The sequence below is a fragment of the Camellia sinensis genome, chromosome 13, assembly GCF_055761805.1.
Source record: "Camellia sinensis isolate YWXY chromosome 13, ASM5576180v1, whole genome shotgun sequence".
NCBI classification, from domain to species: Eukaryota; Viridiplantae; Streptophyta; class Magnoliopsida; order Ericales; family Theaceae; genus Camellia; species Camellia sinensis.
This window is the reverse complement of record NC_138973.1, coordinates 129,776,875-129,793,315: the sequence shown is the minus strand read 5'-3', so window position 1 is coordinate 129,793,315 and position 16,441 is coordinate 129,776,875. Positions and strand designations below refer to the sequence as shown.

General features: G+C 35.7%; 2 protein-coding genes and 1 pseudogene across 8 annotated transcripts; all 3 read right to left on the bottom strand.

Moving 5' to 3' along the window:
* Positions 1-3,246: 3,246 nt before the first annotated feature.
* LOC145789143 (serine--tRNA ligase-like) lies at positions 3,247-7,311 on the bottom strand. Of its 7 annotated transcripts, none has more exons than XM_082903381.1 (5): positions 6,976-7,311; positions 6,614-6,717; positions 4,644-6,267; positions 3,547-3,740; positions 3,247-3,449 (listed from the first exon to the last, which is right to left on the bottom strand). In XM_082903381.1, the coding sequence occupies exon 3, from the start codon at positions 5,772-5,774 to the stop codon at positions 4,794-4,796; it is 981 nt and encodes a 326-aa protein (XP_082759507.1). In that variant the 5' UTR covers positions 5,775-6,267; positions 6,614-6,717; positions 6,976-7,311; the 3' UTR covers positions 3,247-3,449; positions 3,547-3,740; positions 4,644-4,793. The 7 variants fall into 6 exon arrangements, with proteins under 7 accessions (XP_082759506.1, XP_082759504.1, XP_082759505.1 ...); XM_082903380.1 differs by having other exon boundaries at positions 6,830-7,311; XM_082903378.1 differs by adding an exon at positions 6,830-6,889 and having other exon boundaries at positions 4,644-6,717.
* LOC114270369 (uncharacterized) lies at positions 7,302-11,632 on the bottom strand. Its single transcript, XM_082900893.1, has 4 exons — positions 9,995-11,632; positions 9,650-9,785; positions 9,234-9,439; positions 7,302-7,578 (listed from the first exon to the last, which is right to left on the bottom strand). The coding sequence occupies exons 1-4, from the start codon at positions 10,204-10,206 to the stop codon at positions 7,302-7,304; spliced, it is 831 nt and encodes a 276-aa protein (XP_082757019.1). The 5' UTR covers positions 10,207-11,632.
* LOC145805710 (small ribosomal subunit protein RACK1 pseudogene) lies at positions 10,434-10,945 on the bottom strand (annotated as a pseudogene).
* Positions 11,633-16,441: the final 4,809 nt, after the last annotated feature.

The window sequence follows — 16,441 nt, the reverse complement described above, 5'->3', positions numbered from 1 at the left end:
GCGTTTACCACTAAGCTCAAAAGTTGCAGCACAATAATGAAAAGGTCAAGGCCAACAATGTTGTTATCACTCTAAGAATCCATTTCCTTGAATGGATTGAATCCATCTGCTGTTATACCTAGTCTGACATTGGGAGGCTCGCTTTCAAACTTGGGATACAAATTATCAAGATTTTTCCAAATAAGAGAGTCAATGGGATGTCTCATTTTGTCGTCATCAATTTAGTCCTCTGCATGCCATCTCATTAAAGAAGATTTTTTGGATGACATAAACAATCTTTGAAGCCTTGGAATCAAAGAAAAGTATTTGACAGTCTTCTGTGGAATTCTTTGTTGCTTCTTCTTAACATCATTGTCATCCCCCCTTAAACTATTTGTATCTAGGCATATGACACACTATGCAATTATCCACACTGGTTGCTTCCTTCTAATATAGTAAACAATCTCTTGGGCATGTATGTACCTTATGATAATCGAGGGCCAAGTCCCTGAGGAGTTTCCTAGTTACATAAAATGACTTTGGCAAAGTTCCATCCTTTGGGAACACATCCTTCAAAAGCTCAAGCAACATAATGAAAGACTTGTCACTCCATCCACTAAAGCACTTGATGTGCGATAACCGAACAACAAATGAGAGCATTGAAAACGTCTGGCACTCATGATACAACTCTTTTTTGGCCTCCTTCAATAAATTCAAGAATTTTTTATTTTTTTCATCCAGATCTTGTTTAATACCAGAATTTACTGCCTCGTGAATAAAGCTTAGTAAAGGAAGTCCAAATCTCTCATATAGCATTTCATTCGTTTCATCACCATTATTCAAATCAGTTTTCCTGACATTCAAATTGTGTGGTACAGGCAACAACAAATTCACCACATGAAAAATCCAACTGGTATAACTTGGAAGAAACCCATTGATCATTGAATGTTCCCCTAACAAACCTTTCTCCACTAATTTGACAATACGACACAGTTTCCATGGGCATGTGATTTCATTCAACTACGACTTATTTTTGCATGCAAATTTAATAAATTCCTTAACCCCTTGTGTGTATTCCGGGTGCAACCTATGCTGATTTACCCAACTTTTATCCATCATACTCCATCTTACACTACAAATGTCACTGCTAAATCGACAAAGTTCAAAATTACCATTTCATTTTAATTAATCTTAACCTCAATTAAGTACCTTATAATACATGTGACATGACATGACATCATTCACCTCTAACTAGTTTCTAATATGTTAGTTAATCTTACTTTCCTATTCAATAATGCACAGTCTATATTGTAAAAACCAGTTAATATTGCTCTGTTCATCTCTAACGAAATTTTGGCATCATCTCCCCATGGTTTTCTAAGTACACGACATAGATTGGATGTACTGTTACACCTTGTATAGCATGCACCTGGAGAACATGAGGAACTACTACATGAAATCTCTACAAGATAGACTGTAAATGGTAGAACTTCTAATTACAATATAGACCTGTGCTCCTAAACTGTCCAAACTGGACAATCCAAGAAGAGCTTCATCAAAGATGACCAGGTATCTCTAAGGAAGATTCATGGATGAGTCTAAGGCTATTTATGCATGCATGCACCATTAATGATTGGATCCCAGTGGTGCAATCTAAATCAGTACTATCAAGCATACTAGAAACATTTCTAGTATGAAGCATATTAATGAAGAAACCAAAAATTTCTACAATGCTCTTAATAGATTATGATAGATTCAAGAAATACATTACTCTCTTAAATTAATCAATAAAGACCAGACTATTATACCTTCAAATGAAAGCAAGCAAGCACAAAAAAAGTCAAATATAAAAAATAAAAAATAAGAAAGAAAAGAAAAGATAAGAGAGGGATCATAGTAAACTGAACCAAATAGAGCCACCAACCTACTTGATTTCAACTGATTCATGCAAGTACAAGAAAATATGTTGCTAAGAATATGCATGTAAATACATATTTCAAGACAATAAACTTGTAGTGGTAGACATTTGATCCAAAGAACATAGAAGAAACCATGTCATGTAACTTCATGGTTTTAATTACACTGAAAAAATGACACCTACGTCTTCTAGAAGGTAAATTCATTGTTAATATTTTGTCCAAAAAAAAGGTATGAACTTGTCTTTCAAATTCAGTGTACTTAAGTTTTTGTGTTAATTATGAAGCAGTGGGTACTAAGGAATATCATATGGTCCCAGAATAATTCTAGGATGTATCAAGGCCATTAACAATGGTGAGGAGGTATCTGTTGCTTACATTGATTTGTTGCAACCTAAGGTATTTTGGTCTTCTCCCTATTAAATTTTATACAAATGTGCAATTATTATTATTATCTTTCAGTGGAATGAGTTCATCTTTTGAAATTTTAACTAAATGCATAATTAGATGGTCATAAATTTTGGGGGAAGCCCTGGGGTGGTTGAAAACTTGAAATATGGTGGGCTTAATTCGTAGTTCTCGACAAAACTTGACAAATCAATATTGAAGAATAAGACGAAAAACAAGGGATTTATTGTTGATTTCTTGTGTATCTCACTACAAGAATTAACACTTTTGGCGACAAAAAAATTGGTCTCTAAAAGTCAATTTTTGGTCGGCAAAAGTTATCCGCGACCAATTTTTTTGGTCGCTACTTTGGTCGCCAATTGAGGGTCGGCAAAAGTAATTCGCGACCAAAATTGTGGTTGGTCGGCAAAAGTTGGATTTCGCGACTAAATTTTTGGTCGCTAAATATTTAATTACCGCGACAAATTTATTTTGTCGCCAAAACACTTTGGTCGCGAAAAGTGATATTTTCCCGACCAAAAAGTTTGGTCGCCAATTATCACATTCAACGACCAAAAATTTTGGTCGCCAATCGTGACATTCCGCGACCAAAAAGTTTGGTCGCCAATTGTGACATTCCACGACCAAAAAAGGTTTTGGTCGCCATTTGTTACTTTTCGCGACCAAAACTTTTGGTCGGCAAAAGTGAGTTTTCACGACCAAGAACTGTTTTGGTCGGCAATAGATGTATTTTTTGCGACCAAAACTCTTGGTCGGCAATTGTCATTTTTTGCGAAAAAAAATAATTTATTTGTCGCGACTAATAAATTGGTCACCAAAGCAGGAAAACAATACACCTGTAGTTCCTAATAATTCATTCAATCCATAGTAAACCTATAATTTTAAAGCATCATTCAAATTAACTGAATCATTAACATTCGACACAATACATTATTCATTAACATTCGACACAATACAACTATTCTAAGTTTTCATTCACAAGTCACATCCATCTAGCATAACAAATTGAAACAATACATAATTTAGATTTACAACATCAGGAAAATTGCTTAATCCACTAAGTTGCCTTGATAGCCAATCAAAAAGATCCTTGCGCCCTTCCGTGCCAAGCTTCCCATCCATCAAAGCAGTAGTGATGTAAGGCACCTAATAAAGAAATAGAATTGGAAAATTTATCAGAGAAGCATGATAAATATATAAAATTGATTAATGCATAAACGAAATAGAGAAATTGGAGCCCAACCATTTTGTCGAGATGAACAGCAGCAAGCCAAGCATCTAAAGTAGTCAGAGTGCTTTCTCTCATATGTTTTTTATTGTCACCAAGGCATTTCAAAACACCTGACAGTATACACTTACTGGTTTTTCCTGTATCCCCTCCACCTGACAGGTTGATTTCCTGTATCCCCTCCACTTGCTCTTTAAGTGAGACAATGGCTGCAACACAACTACTGGTCAAACTATGGTTTTTCTATATAAACTCAGCTGATCATCCTAATTGACAAAGTTGGAATTGATTCTATTAGTTGCATATGTCATTCCTTTCTCACACATTGACAGCAGGATGTTACCACTGTAGAGAGATTATTTCCGAGGGGCTCTATGTATATGAGTACATTGATGATAGTACTTAACCCGTAAGGTCTACTGTGATTTTATAGTCAGAAACCAAAGGAACAATATATTTCCTCTTGGCTGTTCTAACAGGATTTATTCATATCCACCAAGACAGGTCTTAGAAAGCTAGAACCCACCCAAAGACATATAAGCTTTCTATGAATACAAAATTGAAAAGATAAACCTAATTCTTCAAAACACACATTATCTTCTAACAAACACCAGAACAGAGGAAACACAATCATTTGGCCATAACTCATGCCAATTGCACATAAAGAACTTAATTAGATAACTTGCCATGGTCAAATATCTTTATACAAAATTCTACCATTGAAGTATATCAGAAGTAGAAAGGAAACTGCAATAATCATGACGGGATAATACAGTTCTATCCATCTAGTGGTTAAAGGCTTCACCAAGAAAAAAGACAACCAACTCACAAAATCATATAGAATAGCAAAAAGTTTCTAGTATCTCAAGGTTGCATGCCCTAAGAAGTAGTAGTCTTGAAAAAGGAGGATTAGTAAAACAAACATGGAACCAATGGGATGGCCGTTAGCTGGGTATTAACAGTCCAACCCCTAAAAGGCAAATCCACAATGGTAAGCTACTTCAAATCTATAAAGTTTTTTTATGCAAGTGTTGCATCAAATTAGGTTTTGTAGGTAAAAGCGAAGAGGAAGATATATTTTTCCTTCCCACCCACACATAAACAGAACTTACTTTTTCAGTTCAGAAGCTAAACTGCATGTAAACCAGAAAGAACAGAGGTAGATGCATTCTAGCAATCCGTTGATGAGACATGATGATTTGAAAATGCTAAGGGCAAGGTCTCATAGGACCCTTATATGGAGAATTAAAAGCTTGATTATGTCACTCTGATGGCAGGCGTCTGCGCTTCCCATAATCCACATCCCTTGATCTCCTGTGATCCTCTTCTGGCATCGCTTTGGACCTGCTCCGAGATCTTGAAGAAGACTGTCCTCTATCCCAGTCATCCTCATAGCCCAAGTCTTGTTCTCTTTGCCGAGGGTTTCGGTAACCATCCTTCTCCTCCCTGTACCTGTGTTCCCTATCAGATCTGTCCCTTTCCACCTCCCTCTCATGACGATGCCTTTTCTCAGAGTTTCCCGACCAATCACGTTCAGAACCCCATTCTTTCTCCCGAGAAGCAGCATTTGATCTTACTCCTTTTTCGTGGCTTGCCTCTCCATATCCATATTCAGAAGCACCATCTTCACCACCATAGCTCGATTCTCTGAACCTCCGGCCATGTTCTTCCCCTCCCCATCCACCCATGCTTGTGTCTGTCCACATTCCTGCATGATGTCCTTCCATCCCAGTGGGTCCCATCATTCCCATTCCATTAGCTGCCATTCCTCTGCCAAAGAATGCAGGGTTTACATGAGGAGCCACCCCAGCAAGTCCCATTGCATTTACATGAGGAGCCACCCCAGCAAGTCCCATTACATGAGGAGCCACCCCAACAGAGAGAGAGAGAGAGAGAGAGAGGGGGGAAGGGGAAAACCTTTCAAAGAGGAGAGCAAAAGGAGCAAAGACAAGAGCGGCGACAACATTCCGATAGACAGCGAAGGTGTAAAGGCTCATCCCTTGGTTTAGACCAAACTTGGCTATAATACCTAAACCCACATACCCAAACTGCAACAAAATCATTGCCAAGTATGGCTTTGCTCTCTTATACACCTCCATTGACATATTGCTCTCTCTCTCTCTCTCTCTCTCTCTCTCTCTCTGTCTCTCTCTCTCTCTCTCTCTCTCTCTCTCTCTCTCTCTCTCTCTCTCTCTTTGCTCTCGTGTGAAATGTGAAGTGCTTATGGGCAATAGCAGCAACATACCTAAGGTTATATATAAGGGTTGGCTTAATGAATAAAAATTAATCTCAATTGCACACGTCTCGACTATATATATATGTGTGTGTGTGTACTGATTGGACTTGTCCAGTGAAAACCAGTTTCATCAAAAATCAAAACTAGTGGCAATTTCAACCAAATTTGAAGTATCATACACCATTGTTGCTGACTAAAGAGGAGGGATGAGTAGAGGATCATTTGGTTTGGAAGTCCCATGTAGGGTTGCTTGGCTTTTAGCTTTTGGATGCAGTGAAAAATTATGGGTCGGTGGTGCTAAGACAAATTTACAGAGTGTTCGAACTTAATATATCTATTATTATTATAAGAGTGTGAAGAATCTGTCATAATATTTGAACTTAAAACTAGCAAGGCAGAACTGCTCCACTTTCTCAAACTGGCGAACTCAGAAAATCCCAAGAGTTTCGCGACCATGAGAACCTACTTCTCTGCGGAAGCAAGAAGAATATCCACCATATCTACTAATTCATGCAACATAAATTCAACAAAGAGCAGCCACTAAAGATTTATAACCAAAAAAATAAAACATAAAAGCCACCATCTAAAAAGCAGAAACACTTCTAAAAAGGTGTTGTTTCCATGTTCAACGTTGGACACAGACACTTGTTAGACACACATCCACACATATCGGACACATGACCAAGCATGTCCTATTATTTATTAAAAATGAAGTCATTATCATTTTCATGTATCAAATCTTTTTAAAAGTTGTCAGAGTGCTCGTATCGTGTCATATCTGTGTCCATGCTCCAACATTCTTTAGTAGCCATAAAGGCAACTATCATTCATGGAAGTAGTTATAACCTTATTAGTAGCTGTGAAGGATGGATCCAATCATCTAGATGATAAGCACATAGTGGCTGTTCAGCAGTAACAATCAAATATTTGTCATCTCCTTCACCAGTTACCTATACAAAAATAACTAAATCAGGCATCCTCTTGTTATGGTGAACTTTATAAAGCGTACCAACAATTTGTTAAGTAAAAAATGCTAAATACACGAACGGATTTAAAAAAAACCTGATTAAAGTTTCCTGTGTGTTACAAAACTACAGCAAGAGCCTGCTAATCAGAGAAGTACTACAGCCACAAAATATAAGGTTATATCTAAATACTTTTTGATATACACAGAGGAAATAAAGCACATGATTGTGGATATTAAATACCTTCGCCCTACAACTGACTGCATCTTCGAGTTTTCCCTCTTCTAAAGCTGTTTTTGATTGTCTGTCGTCCATCTGCAGATGAGCACGCTGCATGCTGCCGCAAAGAAACGGAGAATACAGAAGTTATACAGAGCACTGACCAATTCAGTGTCATTATTCTACCAAGCAAGTAACATGGTGTATTGCATTGCACTAAGTGTGTAATCTTTTCCCTCCTAAATACACATTAATGTGTACTAATAGGGTGGCGTTGTTAATCGCCCAAAGTGAGAAGCAAAAATATTCTCACAAAGATGTTTCTCAGTATATCATCATGACTATTGAAGTCATGTGTAGTAGCAAATTTGGAATGCCAGTGATCTTGCATTTCCAGATTTACCATGAGCGAGTTGTCTTGCATCATGGAATCTTTCAAAGTACGAAGTACCAACTGTTCCATCAAGCATCATCAAAAACTTCGAAAATGTTATGATAAGTGGGTATGACTCTGGTAAAATATCAACAAACGAATCAGGAATATCTGCAAATTGTAATGCATCAGCATTGTCATCATCCATACGAACCGAACTGCTTTTCGCTGAAGATTTATTCCCACATACAAAGCTGTACATTTAGAAACAAAAACAGTGTAAAACAAGATAGCTTTGCAACACCAAATGTAAAAATGAATATGCTAAAAAAAATTACATATAAAAAATACCATGAAGATAAGGCATAAATGATCATAGAAACTAAACATTACTTTTAAAGAATTTATCTAAAACAAGAGAAATTAGTTTGCATAAATTTCTTTGTATAATTTTCTCATGCTTTTGTCAATTTTGCCTAGCAATTTGGAATTATGACATGTACTTGATTATGGAGAAATCATATTAGATCAGTCATGTCCACATGCCTATCCACTTATCCGTAGATTTTTTTATAGGTTGCTCGATTCTGAGCCATCATAATAGTATAGACATCAACTCACCTAGTTGAGCAACAAGTAAATGAAACTTGACAAGCAAAGGGCCATGAAGTTCCACCACAACTCACTGGGACCAAAGATACTGAAAGATTTAGAGGGACAATTTTCTATTTTGCTTGGCACATTTTTTTTACCCTTTTGTTCCTGGTCAATAAAACAATATGTTCTTTCCAAATATGGTAAATTTCAACATTTTGTGAATATTTTTCTTCTCATTTATCTTCTGGTCTGTTTGCAAAAGTTAGGTGGAGTACCTTAATTTTCTTCACACGTCTAGTTCTTAATCATTTCACTGGCTCAAGAATCCATTAGAAAAAGGACATCATTAAGTTTTGACTCTCAATAATTGAGGGTGCTGGGAGGGCTAGAATGGTTATAGAATTAGTTTTCAGAATTATTGACACAAATTTCATGCCCTCAGACTTCAACCTGCATTCTCCTACTTCAATATCTTTTATTCCATCCATGCTGGTCTAGTTGTAATACAACAGTTTGGATCCTTGAGTAAGCTGTTTATTTTAATTCATATAATTTGCGAGGGGATATGGTATGTTTTGCTCAAGCTAAAGACAAGGCCCTAGATTTAAAGATAGCCACATGGGAGGTAGACTATCAGCATCTAGAATAGATTATGGTTTAAATGATAACAGTTGCAATAATTAGAGGGTCAAAAGCAAGCTAACTACTGGAACTTTAAGCAACAAGTAAGTTTTGTTTAGTGCACTTGCGTGGACAGACCTAATATCATAAACTACAAGCTACATGTTCAAGGCTCCTTTGCAAATGAAAAAAACAACAATATTAAGAGGGTATTTGGGATGATCTAAATAAGTATACAATTTGACTTTTTGCGAAAAAACGTGAAATATAGGTTGGGTTTGAAATGATGTGGTAGAGAAGTGATGTGACCCCCAAATAAGATGATTGTGGCCAAATAGGATAGTGTGCTAAAATGGCATGTGCTATTTTAGCACATGCCAAACACCTCCTAAATTAATGCAAATTTTCAAAATTCCTTGAGAAACATTTATTTATATGTTTTGAAAATCTGAAATATAGCATACTGCTAAATTAAAGAAAGAAAACTAGGACGTTTTAGAAAGCCATAAAGAAAATTTGTTTAGTTGACTTAGAATAATGTACATATATGTATTCCATTTCACATGTACTATCAGAGCCATTTACACAGAAAACTTCAGCTATAAAAAAATAAAAAATAAAAAGAATTGAACACAATGACAATAAATACATCTAGCCCTAAAACAACAAAAATAGAACCAACCAGCAGTACCTTTTCAATTGAGAAACATGTTGTTTTACAGCAAAGCACAATTTTGGACTCACTATGACAAAAATTTGATGCAAGATATCTCTTTTAGCCTCCTGAATCTGATTAGTCTCACTACTATCCTCCTGGTGCCTCCAGCTATCATCAGTGGATAGATTACTCTGAACTTGATGATAACCCTCAGATGCCAAATGATACAGTTGCTCATTCTGAAATAATTTCATGGTCAAAACAGTGGTCTTCCCAGTGCCTGACCTTCCAAGTATAAAGGTGCTTCTGTTGAAATGAATTATCTCTTTCTCTTGGTTTGTTAATTCGAAAGGAAGACTCAGTTCTTTACCATTGCAGCCAGATAGTAGGTGGCTGACCGCCCCAATTGACAACAAGTAGAATTTCATCAGTAACAAACTCTCACTCACCTTTGCATCCTCAACATAGCCTTTGCCAATCAAAGAGGCATCATTTATTAAAGCTTTCCCATTTTCGGTCTCACTGAGATTCTTATATTGAATAAGACCAGAAGAGAGTGTCCATGTCATAGGAACTTTGAAATCCCTAAACTCAAAAAAAAAAAGGAAAGAAAGAAAGATGATAGCAATTACGACAACAATGATAGAATATTAGAAAGACAAAATTGATATCCATTTTGTAGAGCATGACCTTAATTATGTTCCATAGGTTGGTAATTTAAACTTTAAAAATTTAGAAGTCAACACAAAAAAAGATTTAGCTACACTAGGGAGGGTACACGAGAATTTACTTACCCATCATGGCATTTGACCTTGCAACGGTTGAGATAATCATTTGTGTACATCCCAAATATGCCATCCAAACGTTTAACCAATTTTGAAAATTCCTCCAATGGCAATGCATCCCAAACCTTTAAGACTTGGGTGTACAATGATTCCTCATCAATGTCAATTGAGCAAACAATGTATAGTTCCCTGACCTTGAATTTATTCAACATCTGTGACATACACTAATCTCATGATTGTTAATCCACTTACTATTAATCCTCTTAATCAAACAGGCCCTATATGTATTCATCAACTATCTACGACACAAACACATCAAAAAAAAACATTTAAATGGCAAGATATATCAAGAAACACAAAAGCAATAAAAACCCAAAATCCATATATACTAAATTAACGATACTAAACCTTGTTTTTAACACCAGACGACACGGTTCATTTCAGCCTCCTACTTGGCATCAACCTTGAGATCCACAACAATGGTCTTGCTCTCCAAATCCCAAATCCTAATGCTCGCCTCAGTAGCAGCACAGAGCCAGTACCTATTAGGGCTAAAGCACAGCCATGTAATAATCGAACCCGAATCGAGCAAGTAAAGCTTCTTTCCCTCAGCCAGATCCCACAACAAAATAACCCCATCTTTCCCACCACTCGCACACAGCGACCCATCGGGCGACACGGCCACCATATTCACATACCCAGAATGCCCAGCAAGCGAAGCCCTAATCTTACAATTGGTCAAATTCCAAATCTTCACAGTCCGATCCCAAGACGAAGACACAACCGTAGGCTGAAGATTATTAGGGCTAAATCGAACACAACTGACCCAATCGGAATGAGCATCACCATCCTGAATCGTGTACTTACACTCACCCAAAGTGTTCCACAGCTTGATCGAGCGATCTTGGGAAGCAGAGACGATTTGGCGATTATCGAAGGAGAAAGCGACAGAGAGGACATCTTTGGAGTGACCGACGAAGCGGCGAGCAGTGATGGCAGTGGAGAGGTCCCAGAGGCGGAGAGTGGGCACCGATTGAGAGGAAGAACACAGAGAGGGAGAGGGCGGACCGAGAAACAAAGAGAGAGGGCACCGATTTGATTTGATTTAATTTTTTTTTTTTTTCTGATTTCATGGTACAAAACGACATAGTTTTAAAATTAGCGACCAAATTTATTTGTCGCCAAAAAATTTCAATTCCCGCCCCACTAAAAACCAAATTTCCCTCCCAAACTTTTGGCGACCAAAAGACCATTTTAGTCGCAGAAAAGGTACCTTCGCCGACAAACTTTTTTAGTCGTCAAATCTCAATCAACGGCGACTAAAATATTAGTCGCTAAAAGTATTAATTTGGCGACTAATTTTTTTTGGTTGCTGAAAATAAGTTTTTGGCAACCAAATTTTTTGTCGCCAAAAAATATGTGACCTTCCGCGACCAAATTTGTAGTTGGTCGGCAAAAGTATACCACTTTCTGCGACCAACTCATTTTTTGGTCGCCAAAATATAACCTTCTGCGACCAATAATATTTGGTTGCCAAAAATAATGATCATTCGCGACTAATTAATATTTGGTCGCCAAATGTCATTTTTTTGCGACGAAAATTTTTTTGGTCGGCAAAAGTGGTCGCAAAATGTGTAAATTCTTGTAGTGTCTGTTACAAAGACATTAAGGAATAAATATAGACTTGAAAACTGACTCAGTAGCTACTACTATTTCCAGAAACAATTTCTAATAACCAAATGCACCCTTTCCAAATATAAGAAAATGCAAACATAAAACAAAACATTCATTTATAACTAGATAAAATCACAACAATTTAAAACATCAATTCATAACCAAACAAAACATCCATTCATAAAATCACACAAACAAAACATCAATCACTAAAACAAAGCAATATATATATATATATATAGAGAGAGAGAGAGAGAAGGGTGGGTATAGATCTGAACCTTCTTGTTTTCACTTCAACTCCCTTTGCTCAATGCCTTGATCTCTTTCGCTTACCCCAATTCTCGATCCTTATCAGCATAAATGAAAATCAATAACCAAATCAACATTCTGGAAGGAAGAGCATGAGGGAGAGAGAGAGAGAGAGAGAGAGAGAAAGAGAGACAAAAAGAGAGAGATGGTGGTGCTCACCTTAGTAGGCGATGGTGCTCGTCAGTGCAGTTGGTAGTGGCAGTGGAACTTTGAAATTGAGAGAGAGAGAGAGAGAGAAAGAGAGAGAGAGGAAAAAAAACTTTGAAATCGAGAGAGAACTTCGAAATTGCTCTAAGATTGGGTCTGAGATGAATCACCGAGCTGAAGAAGGTTGATTTGATCGGCTTAGAGAGATTAGGGTTTAGAGAGGGATTAGAGAAGAGAGAGCGAGAGATTCAAAATAATGGCTTTTACTTGAACTCAAAATAAGGGTTTGGAGAGAGAGAGAGAGAGGAGAGAGAGAGAGAGAGAGAGAGAGAGAGCGTGCATGCGTGCGTGTGTGTGAGTGAGAGTGGGAGAGTTTGGACATTTGAAGGCATTTTTAAACGCCTTCTATTTTTAAAATGGTGTTGTTTTATTTTTATTTTTTAAATGTGACATTTATAAAATGTTGTTGAATATTTAAAAAGTGACATTTAAAAAACGCCATTAAATAAGCATCGTTAAAACCATCATTTCTTGTAGTGATTTCAGTTTAGGTGAGTTTAGATGATGAAGAAGAAGAAGAAGAAGAAGAAGAGGAGAAAGAAAAAAAAGAAAAAGAAAAAGAAAAAAAGAAAAAAAAAGACGTGTCAACTCTTCTGAAAGTTTCAAGGAAGCCTCAAAATTGGTAGTTTAAATATTTCAGTTTATCTATTCGAAAATGCAATAAATTAACAATAAACCATATGAACAATATAAACAACTTGAAAATTTATTTATTTTTATTAGATAGGAGATAATTTACAAATATAATGACTTACGTAATACTTGATATTTATAACTATGTGGGAAAATATAACAATACAGTATTTCAATTATATCAGAAACCGGCAATTAAACAAACAAATGGCAAACAAATACATAGGAGGTAAAAAAAAACCTACACATAAGTGAGGGGAATTAAACTTCTGACCACATAATAAGGAGCACAAGTCTGTTAGTTCTAATCAGATAGTCTGTCCAAATCATGCGGAAAAAAATATTCATGAAATTTTGGAAAAATTCGATAATCATGCTTGTCATTATGTAACTGTGAACTCAATTAATCATTGTGAAAAAGTAAGTGCAAGTAAAAAACTCTAGTTTGGGATGCATTTGTAGCACAGCTTAAAAGAGAGTCGATTGAAGGATAAGAAGATACGCCAGGTCTGTTTCTACCTGATTTTTCCTTCATCAATACCTGATTTTTCCTTCATCAATAAAGTTTCTCTTTTGCTGATAAAAAACAAAAAAAAAAAACAAAAAAGTCTGTTTCTACGTGAGCATTTTCAAACTTTGTAAATTAAGTTCTTTGTTTCCAAACTGAACTCCACAGTTTTCAATGCTGTTAGTGACTTTTTTTTTTTTTTTTTTTTTTTTTATCAGTAAAGAAAAATTTCATTAACAACATGAAATTAAAGGTACAGGAAGATGACATGCATCGAGAGAAATTCAGAAAGTACAAGATACCCCTACTACTGCTACTTGCATCCATACAACCAACTCCTTGGCCTCACAATTTTTTTTAAATAAAAAAGTTAAGAAGAGCTTAACTAAAAATAAAAAAAAATAAAAAAATAGCGTGGTCTCTGAAATACATTCTTTCATGACTTGAACTACATTCTTTCCAAACTTTTGAAATTAAGTTGAATTTTATTATAGAAAGATAGCGTGGTCTCTGAAATTTTATTACTCAAAACAATTAAATAGTCTCAAAAAATTACAACTCAATTTATAGCAAACATTACTTGGTGGCCAAACCGCAATTCACACCTTTAATTGAGCCAAAATTACATGAAGTCTAAAAATTGTCAAAATTTGCAAATTTGACTTAGGTTCAAATATGGGATTTAAAATATAAAAGAATCTTATTAGGAAAAAAAAAACATGATTCAAAATGGATTTATTTTGACCTCGAAGTCAACTATTCAAAATCTTTCCAAATATAGTATAATTTTCTAATTCGGAGGCCTATACAATGTAATTTGCCCAAAATCTAACACAGGTCACCACGTAGATGTGAGTTGGATTTATTGAGCCATTCCGAACTGAATATGGGCATTTTAGGTTTGATCTGACGATCTTGGAAAATCAACAATGTTCAAACTGCTCCATGAATTTGTTGTCAATCACCACTACATTAAGAAGTCAACGAAAAATGTTGTTTGTGATCAATGAAAATAAGCTTATTTAGTCAAAAAAATATTTTTTTTTTTATTTTTGAAAGATGAAAAATGGTTTTATAACTAAAAACTTTTAATGCCAACATACCACCACCACCACTTCCTCCACTGCAACATCACTGTCGCCTGTAACTTCGACCACCACCGCCTCTGCAGGAAAAATTTATTAGTAGTTTATATGCCATGGGAGGATTACAATTCTGGTGTGCGTTTTGGTGCCAACCTAGTTGGGATCCAAATGTTTCACTGTGATGCTTTTTGCACCCTCTTCTTTATTGATGTATTCTTATCTTTCTTGTTATGTTTTTCATCAATAAAGCTTTTCTTTTGCCGATCAAAAAAAAAAAAAAAAAAAAAAAAAAAAAATGGGAGGATTACAATTCTGAAGACCTTTTTCAAAGGTAAGAGCCCTTGGAAGTACTAACTCTCCCGATAGGGTTGTGAGTTTGGCCTGGTGCGGCCCACTAGGGCCCAGGGCTGGCCCATGTGGAGCCTCGCGAGCTCCTGTCAAAATTCGAGCCAGGCCGGGTCAACCCACGAGCTGGGCCGATGGGCCTAGGCCTAGGCCTAGGCCTGTGCCTGGGCTTGGGGCGGGCTTGGACGTGCCTAAACAAATTTTTTTGTTTTTTTTATTTATTTTTTCTACCAAAATTTTATTATTTTTCTCTAAAAAGAAACACTGGGCCTTAGGCAGGCCGGACCTTCAGTAGGTCTTAAGCAGGTGGATGGACTAGGCCTAAAGGTTGGGTCGGGCCAGGCTTCAAAATGAAGGCCCAAGCCCTGCCCAGGGACTCGGATTGGGCTCGAGCCCAGGCCCATCTCGGGTTACGAGTCATTTTTACACTCCTATCTCCCGGTCTCTATAAGACCATAATTTCAATGATGTAATCAAAAATAGGCAAATATTTTCTGTAAAAATGTTTTCCACCTTAAGGAACAAAGCACTAACACCTTGCTTGGTTTCCAGTTTTCCAAAACACTTTTCAGAAAATTCTACTTTCTTATTTTCCGTGTTTTTTTGTTTTTACTGAATTTTTTTAATATTTTAAGCAATTTTTTTACTTTTTAGACACACCTAACATAAATATACCTAAAAAGTAAAAAAATTGTAAAAAAAATCTTTTAAAAATTTACTAAATATCAAAAATATAAAAAAAATATAAGAATTCAGTACATTTTTTGTATTTTTATGTATTTATTAATTTTTTAAAATATTTTTTCACAAATTTTTTACTTTTTAGATACATCTAAGTAAGGTGCATCTAAAAAAGTAAAAAAAAATATTTAAAATTTAAAAAATATTCGCTAAAAACAAAAAAACACAAAAACCAAAAAAGTTAATTTTTAAAAAAATTAATCCAAAACATTCAAACCAAACACAGTGAATGTAATTTTTATTTTCTTTACGGAAAAAGATATGTGCGGTGAAAAAGTTCCGAACATGAAATGTGTGAAACTGAATGTGTGGACCACGCACCTTAAAATGAATTTGATCTACACAATCTATTTGTTAGTACTCTTTTTGGAAACTTAGCATTGTTGTTTCTTTACATATTCTTTTCTCATCTTGGCCAAAAGGTGAAGCCAGGAATAAGAAGCAGGTTTGTTATTCGAAGAACAACTTCAACTAGTACATGGTACACAGGGATTCATGTAACAGTTTATTTTGATGTAAAATTCATGAGTCCAATTTCACTAAAGTTCTTAGACAATTCAAAACAAACATCTCAAGCATAAGAGGATCGGTCATGTCACATTAATTTTAGCAGTCAAATAATTTTAAAACCAAAATAAGCATCGCTGGACCAAATAAATTATGAAGTTTGCTTATTATTATGGAATGCTGTTAATGAAATTTTTCTTTGCTGATAAAAAAAAAAATTTGCTTATTATGAAAATACTGACACTTGTGCGGTTGTTAAGTCGGACATCGATGACTTGCCACGTTTCATGATTATAAAATGTGGTCAAAGCAACATAGCATTGAATTAAGGACAAATTATACAAATAGTCCATGTAGTTTATACAATATGTCAATTTAATTCTTATTATTTTAATTTATTTGATTTTGCCTCTTAATTTAACGGATTGTGTCATTTTAGTCTAATAA

Coding starts and splice junctions, on each gene's coding strand:
- LOC114270369 (XM_082900893.1), bottom strand. CDS start 10,206: ATGTCACAGATGTTGAATAAATTCAAGGTCAGGGAACTATACATTGTT. Junction 9,786..9,994: donor AAGGTCAAATGCCATGATGG/GTAAGTAAATTC, acceptor TTTTGAGTTTAG/GGATTTCAAAGTTCCTATGA. Junction 7,579..9,233: donor CATGTTTCTCAATTGAAAAG/GTACTGCTGGTT, acceptor CTAAATGTACAG/CTTTGTATGTGGGAATAAAT.
- LOC145789143 (XM_082903383.1), bottom strand. CDS start 5,774: ATGTTGCTGCTATTGCCCATAAGCACTTCACATTTCACACGAGAGCAA.